An 11806-nucleotide genomic window follows, 5' to 3' on the forward strand; every position below is an offset into this window, starting at 1 on the left:
AACTTGGAAAAAGGTAAATGAAGAACAAATAATAAGTGGGGGTGGGGGGTGTTTTGTGGGTGGTGTTGTAAAAGAAGGAAATAGGATCAGGCCTGATTTTTCCAACTGATTGCTTTAAGTAATATAATTAGATTTTCAAATTCCACAAAGCAAATGTGACTCTGGCAACTTATACATTGACATGATTCAGTAGGATCATTGGGTAAGTCTCTGTATCTCATTTTGATCATTGAGTGTCTCAATAAGAAGAGGAGGAGCATACTGTGCAGTCCCTTGGTGCTCGTCGGAATCTTGGCAGAATGAAAGAATGATAGTATCAATTGACATCTCCACCACTGCAAAGAAAAGAGTTGCAACAATATAACCTAGAGCCCAGCAAACCTGCAAAAAGATGAAAAAAAAATGACATCTGAATCACTAGTTATCATAGCATAATGAAGTACATAAATTCTCCACAGTATATAGAGCTAATCATATAAATACATACCAATACGGGAAACAGCGGGGAGGTTATCTTGTTATGAGCAGATCTATATTTGTGGGTATCCAACATGAGGAAAGCAAAAACAGCACTCAAAAGGCTAACACATAATTTTCCCAGACATAGAATGACATCCCCAATCACATTCACCTTTCCAATCCTAAGAATGTTGTTCATGATCAATTCAGTTGCAATTGCAGATGCCCTACAGAAGCTTTTACCTGTTATAGCTATCTGCAGAAGCCACAAGTAAATCACACACAAACAAATAAAATCGAAAGTGACAAATATTGGCATATGGATTGTGGAAAAGATAAACTCTATGAAATTGCAAGTGCTTCAATAAAATTCTTGGAAGTGGAAAAGGAAAAACATTATGACAGTGCAAATCAAGATGCAACTATGAGAAAATAAACGATCTTTAATGCTAATTTCCGATTTTCCTTGTGTATGCTCTACAATTCCACCTTATAACAGGGTAATCACTAACGGTATATGGCCGAATCCTAAAAACCATGGGCAATCCACACAACACATATTTTAAACTTTTCTTGAAACTAGATTTGACATTATTACATTACCATTATGTAAGCATTGCGGTTCACAGATTTTATAGTCCACTCAACACATCTCAGACAAAACTGTGAAGTATGATGCGCTATCTTTCCTATGCAGCCGTCAGGTGTAGTGCCAGTAACTTTCAGTTTGCGACGGATTGACTCAAGCATGAAGCGAACTGATTCCACAAATGACACGGTCAGGGAGCCAAGAGCAACTGACCCAAGGCTGTACCGCATAAGCCGCCTCATAGAGGAAAAAACTGGAAGAAATGTAATCTCCGGCTGCATTGCCAGAAATTAAAAAAAAAAATCAATTCATAAAGCAAATAAAAAAAAAAAGAATTTTTGAACGAAGATCAGAAAGTTCCATCGCATAAGCACTGAATATTTTCTTGATAACCATGCCAAGATGAAAACAGATCAAAAGCAGGTAAAGAGCACTAGTTAGTTTGCTTCCCATCACTCTGGATGTGGTATTCAGAAACATAAAATTGGTTTGACATTGCCAAATGTAGAAAATTTCAAACATGGGAACATTTAAGGCCAGGACATATTATCTAAGTTTCAGATTCAGAGCAATAGCCTATCTTTCTGTGCAACTAATGTGGCATGTTTACAATGAAGTACCTTACATTCTCACTTGTATTAATGTGCCCCTTATAAAGCCTTGGGCACTTCTCTACCCCACCCCCCCCTACCAAGCTAGCTTTTGGGGGTAAGTTAGGCCCGGCTCATTTTCTTAAGATGATTATACAAACAAAAATAAATTGTTTCTCTAGAAATTAAGATGCAGCCAAGTCCACAGCATTAGCAGTGGGACTTTCCCAGACTGGGCCCATGGACGTACAGACCAAATGTTAGAGAAATGTGATGAATCTAAAGTGTGTATGGCTTAGTAGCTTACCGATGTCCCACCATGAGCCCAGTAGTAGGAGGCAACAGAACCAGCAATCACAGTTGCAGAGCAAGCTATAAAAAATTGTGTAGCCCAGTAACATCCAAACAGGTGGAAAATGATGGCAACTGCTATATGAGAAGTATAATGGATGCTATAACCACAGCAGTGATCACAGCTAACCTTTTTTGACTCAAGGTCATAGGCACAGCAGCTGGAATCGCAGTCATTTTGGACAATTCGGCCAGAACTAAAAAGATGAAAAGCAGCTGAAAACCAGACCATATAAAAGATTGCAAGGACAACATATGGTATAACTGGAAAAATTATGAGTGCTTGAACTTCTCCTATGACCTTCGCAGCCACCTGCATGAAGATTAAAACCTTAATTTATTAACCCAGGATTGCATTTTTGTTAAAAAAAAAAAAAAAAAAACTCACATGGGCGGAAGCACCTTCTGCAAGAGCAGAAGTCCTAATAAATTTTTTATTTTATAATAAGTTTCTAAGTACTCAAATGGTCAATTGGAGGGGCATTTCACCCTTGGTGCAAAGTGATTCTGTAGCATATGTTTGCAAATTTGGACTTATAATTTGGTGAAATCCCAGATGCAACAAAACTTTGATGGATTTCCAGTCCAGAAAGCTTTTCAACTATCTGGCTGGCATCTTCCTGTAGACAACAGGCATATGAGAGATCCTACTTGTGGTCTTGATGACAATTTCTAAGAGGCTAAGACTTAAACAAATCTAATTGCATGTACAAGTCATCCCCAAGATCCAGGGAGGAAGAGCACACTTTTGCTCTGCAGCTCAACCTCATTGAAAGATGTAATTGTATGTGAACTTCCTTAAATAGATGTCAGTATTTAACTTGTTTAATTTGGAGTATAAGCCATTCCACATTGAACCACTAGAACACCCACAACTTTGAGTCTCACAAAAGTTTGTAAAGCCATTCACTCATTACAGTTTTACATTGGGATTTAAAACATTATACATACCTTGAGGACAGATGTTGCCATAAGAATGCGGCGAACAATAGCAATTGATGTGAGGATAGCAACAACCATTATAACAGTCATGAGAACAGCAACAGTGCGGAGATGGCTTAGTTCCTGAAAGATGCAAACCATCATATAAATAACACTCATGCACATGCAAACATAGTAGTAAATTATGAGAGGGAAAAAAGTAAATAATTCCATGCACAGTAAACAATAGAACACACCCGTCCAGAAACATGGTAGTATGGATCATGCTCACCAATGATAGGAGAGATGGCATCATTCCTAATCCATCCAGCTAAAAAAGAAAGGAAAAGAAAACAAAATAAATAAATTCAGCTCAGTCAAAACCTTGGGATCAAAGCAAAAGTTAGAAATGTCAGACTAGCAACTCATTACATTCAAGGGCCATATATGTCAGCAGCACTTTGTACCTCTTCGCTCCAAATTTATAAGACTGCAAATTTGTAGCTATCTTCTTTCTATGATCATCCTATATTATATTTGCAAACTCCTACTTCTAAAAATATTTTTCTAAAATATTTATATCATAAGGCTAATTCCAAACAAACGCTTAAATATCCTACTATGGCAGGAGAGAAAGGAATTCTAAAATAGATTGTTGAGAGTAGTATAAAAGTAGTGATTCAGAAACAGTTATCTGCAAAAATAATGAGGTTGTATGTGAACTGGAATCAGAATTTCAAGCAGATGAACATCAACAAGGTCCCACGTCCAAACTACTTGCAAGTATGGAGCAGGGCATGGCTCAAACACATTCTTTTACTAAAATCAACAAAAGATTTTATGGCAGAGATCTGACTAAAATTTTTTGTTTGCCATTGCAGAAAAGGAAAATAAAAAGATATACTTCTGACCTTTCAAGTAGGAAAACATTGTTACTAATATTATGAGAATATCAAAGAGAGCAACTGTTATCCAAGGCATTGCGGCAACAAAATGCCGAATCATCAGCAGCCAAATCACTGATAAAAACAGTGGCAAGAGTCCCCCACAGACAATCAACACAGGCCATGCCTTTCCAATATCAGCCATGTATCTCTGCAAAATGCAAATGATGAACTTTGAACTCTAGAAAACGCAATATGCTTAGTTATCTCAATGGAAAAATACATGAAAATCAAACAGGCAAATATTATCTCGATGGAAATACATGAAAATCAAACAAACAAATATTATCTCCATGGAAAAATACATGAAAATCAAACAAAAAATAATAGATAATTCAATGTAGCATATCCCATGTTTACCTAGAAAGCAGTAAAATCTCTGGTTGTGATATGGTCCTATGGATACGCAGTACGCCACTTAATGAAATATAGGGTGTGGGGTAGGCTTAGCTAGGACACCAATTTGATTCGTGGTACATGAATTATATTATTTGGTACTTGAATTATATTTATGTAGCATAATTCATTTTTTGATTTTATTTAGCATAATATATTTATGAAAAATTAAAAATATTGATTTCATGTAAATAATAAATTAATATGATAATTTTTTAACATAATATGCATATTATTCAAAATTTAGAAGTCATTTATTCTTATCAATTATCAATTATTTTTAGAACTTATCAACGGGTTTACTAAGACAAACATCCTCTTAGTCTAACAATATTTGTTGTATATTACTCTCCCAAGACAAGGTTCCACTTGCACTCCCACCTAACCCCACTAACATAGAAAAAGGAGCCCCATTTCATATTTCTCCGTCCAAGCGTCATTCCTTCTTCTTCTTCTTTGCTGCCTGGCTGCTGGTTCTTCTTCTTCTCCTACACATGGCTGCTGCTTACTTCATTTCTGTTTAACTTTCTTCTTCTCCTTCTCCTTTCTTCCTTCTTTTCCTTTTTTGCTGGAACCCCTATTTTGGCCCCTACTGATTTGAAATGCAATTGTCCCGCGAATTGGGACATGCAACTCAGATCATGGTACCTAGGGGGTGAGCGAATTTGGTAACTATGGACTATCCATCACTTTAATTTGGTACACCAATTTCGTAAACAATGAAATACAATGCAATAACTACTAATTTGGTATAATTTATGCAACATTTTCACAAAAAGAAATCAGCTATTGACCTAAGCTTTGAAAATGCATCAAATTGCAAAAACTAAATTATACTGTAATTAATTAATGTGATTTAGGAGTTTGATGTTGTAAAGGATTGACAAGAATGGTAATAAGCAGGCAGAAGAATGTTTGCATTTCCATTCCTTCCTGCTAAACAATGGAGTAAAAAAAAATGTAGGGTAAGGATGGGGCAGAGATGAATATCCCATTTTAATTTTTTTATAATTTTATAAATTATTAAAAACTATTATATTACCATCATATACTATAATATATAAGCATTGAAATACCCAGCTTCCAGCCCTTCAGTAAGCCTTTATAGACTATGCGATTTCTAGAACAGATTTACCAGTCCGAATGGTTCAGTTAAGCAGGCAGGTGACTATATGAATGGGGGGTTACCTCAAGTAACTGCACTCTTTGGCTAAGACAATTTACTACAATTTCAATCCAACTAAAAGGCATAAAATGAAAAAGGATGTACCATACTTTATGCTAAGAGCCTAAGACTCTTCAGTAGTTTGACAACTATCAACAGAACATATCAATTAAATGACTACAACTCCTAACTATAATATGCATGCATAAAGATACTCATGCTTTCTATTTAGACAACAGATTAGATTGATCATGCCAGAATTAGAAATTAAAATCCCATTGCCAAACTATGTAAAATGCAGAAACTTGATACTGAGAAGAGAAATTATGCATTTTTATACATAAATAAAAGAGTATAATAATTCTAACGAAGCAATATAAGCAAAAAGTTCCTCAACCTTCAACACAGATGACCGAGCATTAATGGATTTGTGAATGGATTTGTCTATTATAATGTCCTCATTGATGTGTACTCCTCCCATTTGCTGCCAATGCCGCAATGATACATTTGATGGATGAGCAATGTATTGACACCTCCAAAAAACTGAAGTTAAAATAAACAAATCAGTTATACCAACATCATAATTAAAGACAAACATAGTCCTGAACTGAAACAAAGGATTGCACAATTTCAAGGTGGCTCCAGATTTTATTATTATAGAAAGGGTACTTGACTCAAAACAAGACCTAATTCACTTACCATTTACACTAGGAAATATAACAGGGTAACAAGGACCCTGGAGTTGAAGGGATGTATTCCTCATTTCAGGAGTAAGAAACTCAAAATAATCATAATTGCTATCAATCCAATCATTAAATGAGATACGGATATCTCCTGCTGGATAATCACAAACCCAATTTAGTGTATCTTCAGACGGAATGGGGCAATCCAACAAACATATAGTCCGAGCATTGGCCAACTTGAATTGGCTGTTCTTCAAACCGCTAAGATAGACCTGGTTTGGATTTAACCAATACATAAGCTCCAATTCATGAAGATCCGGATTTGCATGCTTATCACCACACACATTTCCTTTGTAATCCAGCCCATAAGTAAGCCTGGTAAACCACAGCACAGTCGATCATAATAATGAAAATTAGGAATAGAAAAGGTTTATTGCAGTTAAAAACATATCATAATAATGCTGAAAGATAAAGCTAGCAGACAGAAAATGCAAGCAAAAATATAAAGCCAAACAATATTTTGCCAATTTGAGCCAGCAATCAGTTTTTACAAATCCCACATCAAATGACTAGGTGGTTGGTAAACTACTAATACCAACAAAACCATGACTTACATGTTTGCAGATCAGTGCCCTACTCATACAGTTATAAATTCATGCCTTCAACAGAAAAAAGGAATCCAGTGCCTGATTTGAAGGAAGAATCAGAAGGAAAAACAAACAATAGAGCAACAAATAAGCCAATTTTGACGACTTGAACAGATGCTGAAGGCAGTTACAATAAAATAAAAGCCACTAGCCAGTGCAAGAGAACAGAAGACCACTTTAAAATTTTTCCCTCTGTGAATTAAAACTAAAACCAGAAATAACACTACAAATGAGAAAAGGATACCAAACTGAAAACAAATTTAAAAGCAAATAACAAAAAATACTAATGTTAAAAGTAGCTCACTCATAGTGCCTGATTAGGAGATAAATTTTCTTAGGAATCCATGACAATTCTTATGTGATATTGCACGCAAGCATGAACTCTTTGACAAGCTAGTTCATGGATGGACTTTATTAATGGAAATTACTCACTCATTTTCTCTGTCCACTTACAGACGCCCTCTACCACATTGCTAAAGATGATACAAATTCTGCTATACAAATTACAGAAATGTATAATGGGTTCTTTAAATAATGTAAAGTAGAAAAGAAATGGTATCTTCTAACTGGAATTTCTATCAATAGAACATCCTTAGTTGACTATCTAGCACTCAAAACAGAGCACCAGAAAACAGAAAGTGTCAATTTACAAACTGAAGGTGACATTTCAAATTTTAATTTAAATTTTCATATGTTTTCTTTGCTTTAATTGTCCTTGCAAACCCGCTATAAAGAAAAACTAAAAGAAAGAAGACAGACTCGTTTAACATAAATAAGAGCTAAGGGAAAAAAAAAATGGAGATGAAAAAAAATATTCTCCCAAAAGATTAGAACTATAATAAGAAATATCAACATAGCACTCAACTGCTGTAGAAGTAAAATGATCCTACAGGCAGTCTTGTTTCAAAATTATTTCCAAACAAAAAAGGAAAATAAATGCGAACAAATTAAGAGAGATCCCTTAAAAATTTGAATGCCAAAAAATATACATCAGTTAAGAGACAGTGAATCACATGATAAAAATCATAAATAAATCGAAATTACCAAAATTAGGAGATACGCAGTTGAGGTTGGAATTGGTTAGAGCTAAAACACTTACCTTGAGGGGTTTCCTTGGTTAAATCCAAAGCTAGAGTTAACAATCATGGCAACCCAAAGTGCTATAAAAATGACAAGAAACGGAACATCTCTGCATTTCCTATTTTGCCTAATGATTCCACCAACTTGGGAACTTCCGTCACTTGATGGGTATCTCCCTATCACCGACCCCAAAGGTCCCCTCATCTCTAGTAATGTGGACTGTCACTGTTTGTATGTGTATGTATCTCTCTCTCTCTATATATATATATACACCTATCTATCAAAAATCTTCAACAAGCACACACACACACACACAGAGACAGAGAGACAGAGAGAGAATGCAGGAAGAAAAAGGGTATTCAGAGAGAAAAAGGAAGAGGTAGTAGAGTGAAAGCAGGAGGAAGTGATGCTGATGGGCATTTTAGATTTTGCATTATTTTTAATAATAATAATAATTAATATTTTTTGAGTTAATCTGTTTTCTTAAAGTAAGATAAAGATGTGATTAGTTTAATAATCTTTACTTTTGATTTTAAGACAAAGATATTACACTGTCTTTTGTAAGACTTCCAGTCTTAGTTTACAGAATCCATGTCTTTTGCCCTCCTTTTATACTGTTTTTAGTTGGCTTGGCTTGTCAGCTAAGCTTATCTTTAATCATTGCTAAATTTTGGATTTTTTTTTTTAAAAAAACTTTTCTTTTTTTTTTTAAATGTTGTGCTGATTAAATGCCAGATAAATAATGATGACAAAATGTCTTTGAGAAAGTTTGAAGTAATCTTTTTGAAAAAGTGAATGATATATTATGGAGGTTAAATGATTAGTAATGATATGTTAATAACATTTTAAGACTATTACTTTTTATTTTTTTATTTTTACTCATAATTTATATTTAAAATTAGAGATCAATTTTTTCAGAATAATATCTATGAAACTCCTAAATCTTAACAGAGTTCATTGATTTTTTGTTCTTATCTTAATTAGTAGAATAATAATTTTAGATAAATGTATGGACTAATAAAGATAAATTAAATTTATTGGATAAAAATAAAAATAAAAATATTCAATAAATATCAATTTAGATTATTTATTTAAAAGAAATAATAATAATAATAATAATTTTAAAAAAATAGTAGCAAAAATATTTTTGCATATATTAGCTGATAGCCATTAGGCGAAGCCGAGAGGGTAGAGTGGAGAAGTAACCGAATCCCAAACAAGGCTTGGAAAAATCTATACCATGCGCCTGCGCCGCGGAGATGATAAAGACACTAGCTGGATTTTTTAACGGTTCTTCCGTGCTGTACATATTCCCCTGCCACGCTAACCGTTGATGCCTTCGTGCGCACATTTCGAGGTCCATGAGCAAGTGGATAGCTACCACGTGGAATTTCACTACTGTCTTTTTTTTTTTTTGCAAACATATTATTTCTCATTTTCTTTTTAAAAAAGCAAAACAAATTCTTTATCTTTTTTCTTAAATAAGTTAGAAATGCAAAGGAAATGCTTTAAACAAGTTTAACGTTTAATTTATCTCGAATAAGATCAAAATAAATATATTATTTCTCGAAAAAAGAAAAAATATGGTGACGTATTTTTCTTTGATTAAATTGTAACAGTTGTTTAATTAATTTTAGATTATTTTTAATACACTTTAATTTAATATATCTAAAAAAAATGTTTTTTTTTCTCTCTTATCACCTAGTTGTCAATCCAGGCAATGTTTACTTCAAAAATAAGTGCAACAATATGATATTCTCTACTTGAATCAAATTCGTTGCTGCTTAATGTTTACATTGTGGCACATGAAGTCCGTGTTTTCCACACACACACACACACAAAACAAGTTATTGTTTCTTTTTAGAGGCGGTGTTGTTAGCTTTTTTTTTTATTTTATTTTTAGATACACCATAATTATTCCTCTAAAAGAAAATTACCAACTTCGATTCTCTGGACAAAGAAGAAGAAGATAAGAAGATAGTTTCATGCATGCATAAATCAATATTGAGAGATGATTCCCAAAACCAAAGGAAAAGCTGGAAATGAGGATTGATGTCCGATGCTTGGAGATGGGTTGTTTTTACAGACACAACACTTCAAATTCCTCCCTTCTATTCACACAAACAACATGGCTCCGGATTCCAGGACCGAACCGCCACAAATATCGTATAGTTTTCTCTTCCTGCCACAGACACAACACTTCATATTCCTCCCTCCTATTCACACAAACAACATGCCTCCGGATTCCAGGACCGAACCGCCACAAATATAGTATAGTTTTCTCTTCCTGCCATTGCAAAACCTCCCTATATATACATGCTTCTTGTTTTGCTGCCATGCAAACCAAAGCAAGACATAATATTACATTCAGGAAAATGGTTCCATTAAAAGGTGTCTTTGTGGGTTTCTTGGTCTTACTAGGCTTAAGCTTCAGTTTTGCTCATAGGGTTCTTCTGGACGCCACTTCTAATGAAGGTTCACTATCCATTATTGGTGGTGGAGGCGCAGGTAATGACCCAGCAATGCCACGTCCAAATGGTGGTGGAGGTGGCTTAGGATTCGGAAGCAGATTTGGCCATGTCCCAACAAAACCTACTCTCCCCGTATATCCCTATGTTGGTGGAGGAGGAGGTGGAGGCGGCGGAGGTGGAGGCAACAGTGGTGGGAATGATAACTATGTCCCAGAGACACCAAATCCAATTGGCGGTGGAGGTGGAGGCGGTGGAGGTGGAGGCAACGGTGGTGGGGATGATTATGTCCCTAGTCCAAATGGCGGTAGAGGTGGAGGCAGTGGCGGCGAAGGTGGAGGCGGCAGAGGTGGAGGCGGTGGAGGTGGTGGCAACGGTGGTGGGGATGATTATGTCCCAAGTCCAAATGGCGGTGGAGGTGGAGGCAGTGGCGGAGGAGGTGCAGGAGGCAGAGGTGGAGGCAATGGTGGTGGGGATGATGATGTCCCAGTGACACCTAGTCCAAAAGGCGGTGGAGGTGGAGGCGGAGGCGGTGGAGGTGGAGGCAATGGTGGTGGGGATGATGATATCCCAGTGACACCTAGTCCAAATGGGGGTGGAGATGGAAGCGGAGGCGGCGGAGGTGGAGGCGGCAGAGGTGGAGGCAACGGTGGTGGGAATGGTAATGTCCCAATGACACCTAGTCCAAATGGAGGCGGAGGCGGAGGTGGAGGAGGAGGTGGAGGCAGTGGCAGCGGTGGTGGAACGGGTAGTTATAATGTCCCAATTGGTGGTAGAGGTGGTGGTGGAGGTGAAGGCGGAGGTGGAGGCAACGGCGGTGGAAAGGGTAATTATAATGTTCCAATTGGTGGTAGAGGTGGTGGGGGAGGTGGAGGCGGAGGTGGAGGCAGCGGCGGTGGAACGGGTAGTTATAATGTCCCAATTGGTGGTGGAGGTAGCGGAGGGGGTGGAGGCGGTGGAGGCTGGGTTGGAATTACTCCACCCTTCGGGGGTTGTTATTGTCCTCCAGAATGTATCCCTGGGAGTTGGAAAGCAAGAGCACTGCATCATAAAAATTCATTAAAGATGGACCCACGAGTTAGAGCTCCATGATTAAGCCTAGTGAAAAACATAATTGAGCATCATAGTTTGTTGTTTCTGATGGAGCTTGAAAAGCAGTTTAAGAATAAGCTCAATTTACTTTAAATGATTCTCATTTAAAATAATTTGTCTTTTACAGAGAGAAGGAAATAAAAGAAGAAATATTTGCTTTGAACACCGTCTAGAACAAACAGAAAAAATTGAAAGATAAACGGAACAAAAGAAAAAAGAGAAGAAGAAAAAAAAAAAAAAAAAAAAAGAGCTAAAATTTCGAGTGAAATTTGGTTTGAGAAATCCCCTTCCTTCAACACTTTCAGCACAGAAGCTGTTTCTTAGAAAGCACAGGTGCAACTTATGCTACGTTTTGTTTGTTCTAGTTTTAGTTACAGAGTATCATTAATTAGTAACTATCTTTCAACAATAGCAGAGAAAT

General features: G+C 36.3%; 2 protein-coding genes across 6 annotated transcripts; one reads left to right on the forward strand and one right to left on the reverse strand.

Annotated features, from left to right (window-relative positions):
* Window positions 1-96: 96 nt before the first annotated feature.
* On the reverse strand, window positions 97-8234 carry LOC110655241 (choline transporter protein 1). Of its 5 annotated transcripts, none has more exons than XM_021811473.2 (10): window positions 7845-8234; window positions 6115-6473; window positions 5813-5958; window positions 3822-4005; window positions 3168-3241; window positions 2941-3054; window positions 2120-2302; window positions 1063-1323; window positions 488-715; window positions 97-381 (listed from the first exon to the last, which is right to left on the reverse strand). In XM_021811473.2, the coding sequence occupies exons 1-10, from the start codon at window positions 8027-8029 to the stop codon at window positions 196-198; spliced, it is 1920 nt and encodes a 639-aa protein (XP_021667165.2). In that variant the 5' UTR covers window positions 8030-8234; the 3' UTR covers window positions 97-195. The 5 variants fall into 5 exon arrangements, with proteins under 5 accessions (XP_021667165.2, XP_021667164.2, XP_021667163.2 ...); XM_021811472.2 differs by having other exon boundaries at window positions 632-715; window positions 1946-2302; XM_021811471.2 differs by having other exon boundaries at window positions 1946-2302.
* Window positions 8235-10200: 1966 nt separating this feature from the next.
* Window positions 10201-11385, forward strand: LOC110655240 (glycine-rich cell wall structural protein 1.0-like). Its single transcript, XM_021811470.2, has one exon. It carries the CDS (start codon window positions 10201-10203, stop codon window positions 11383-11385), a length of 1185 nt encoding a protein of 394 aa, XP_021667162.2.
* Window positions 11386-11806: the final 421 nt, after the last annotated feature.

The sequence above is a fragment of the Hevea brasiliensis genome, chromosome 15, assembly GCF_030052815.1.
Source record: "Hevea brasiliensis isolate MT/VB/25A 57/8 chromosome 15, ASM3005281v1, whole genome shotgun sequence".
NCBI classification, from domain to species: domain Eukaryota; kingdom Viridiplantae; phylum Streptophyta; class Magnoliopsida; order Malpighiales; family Euphorbiaceae; genus Hevea; species Hevea brasiliensis.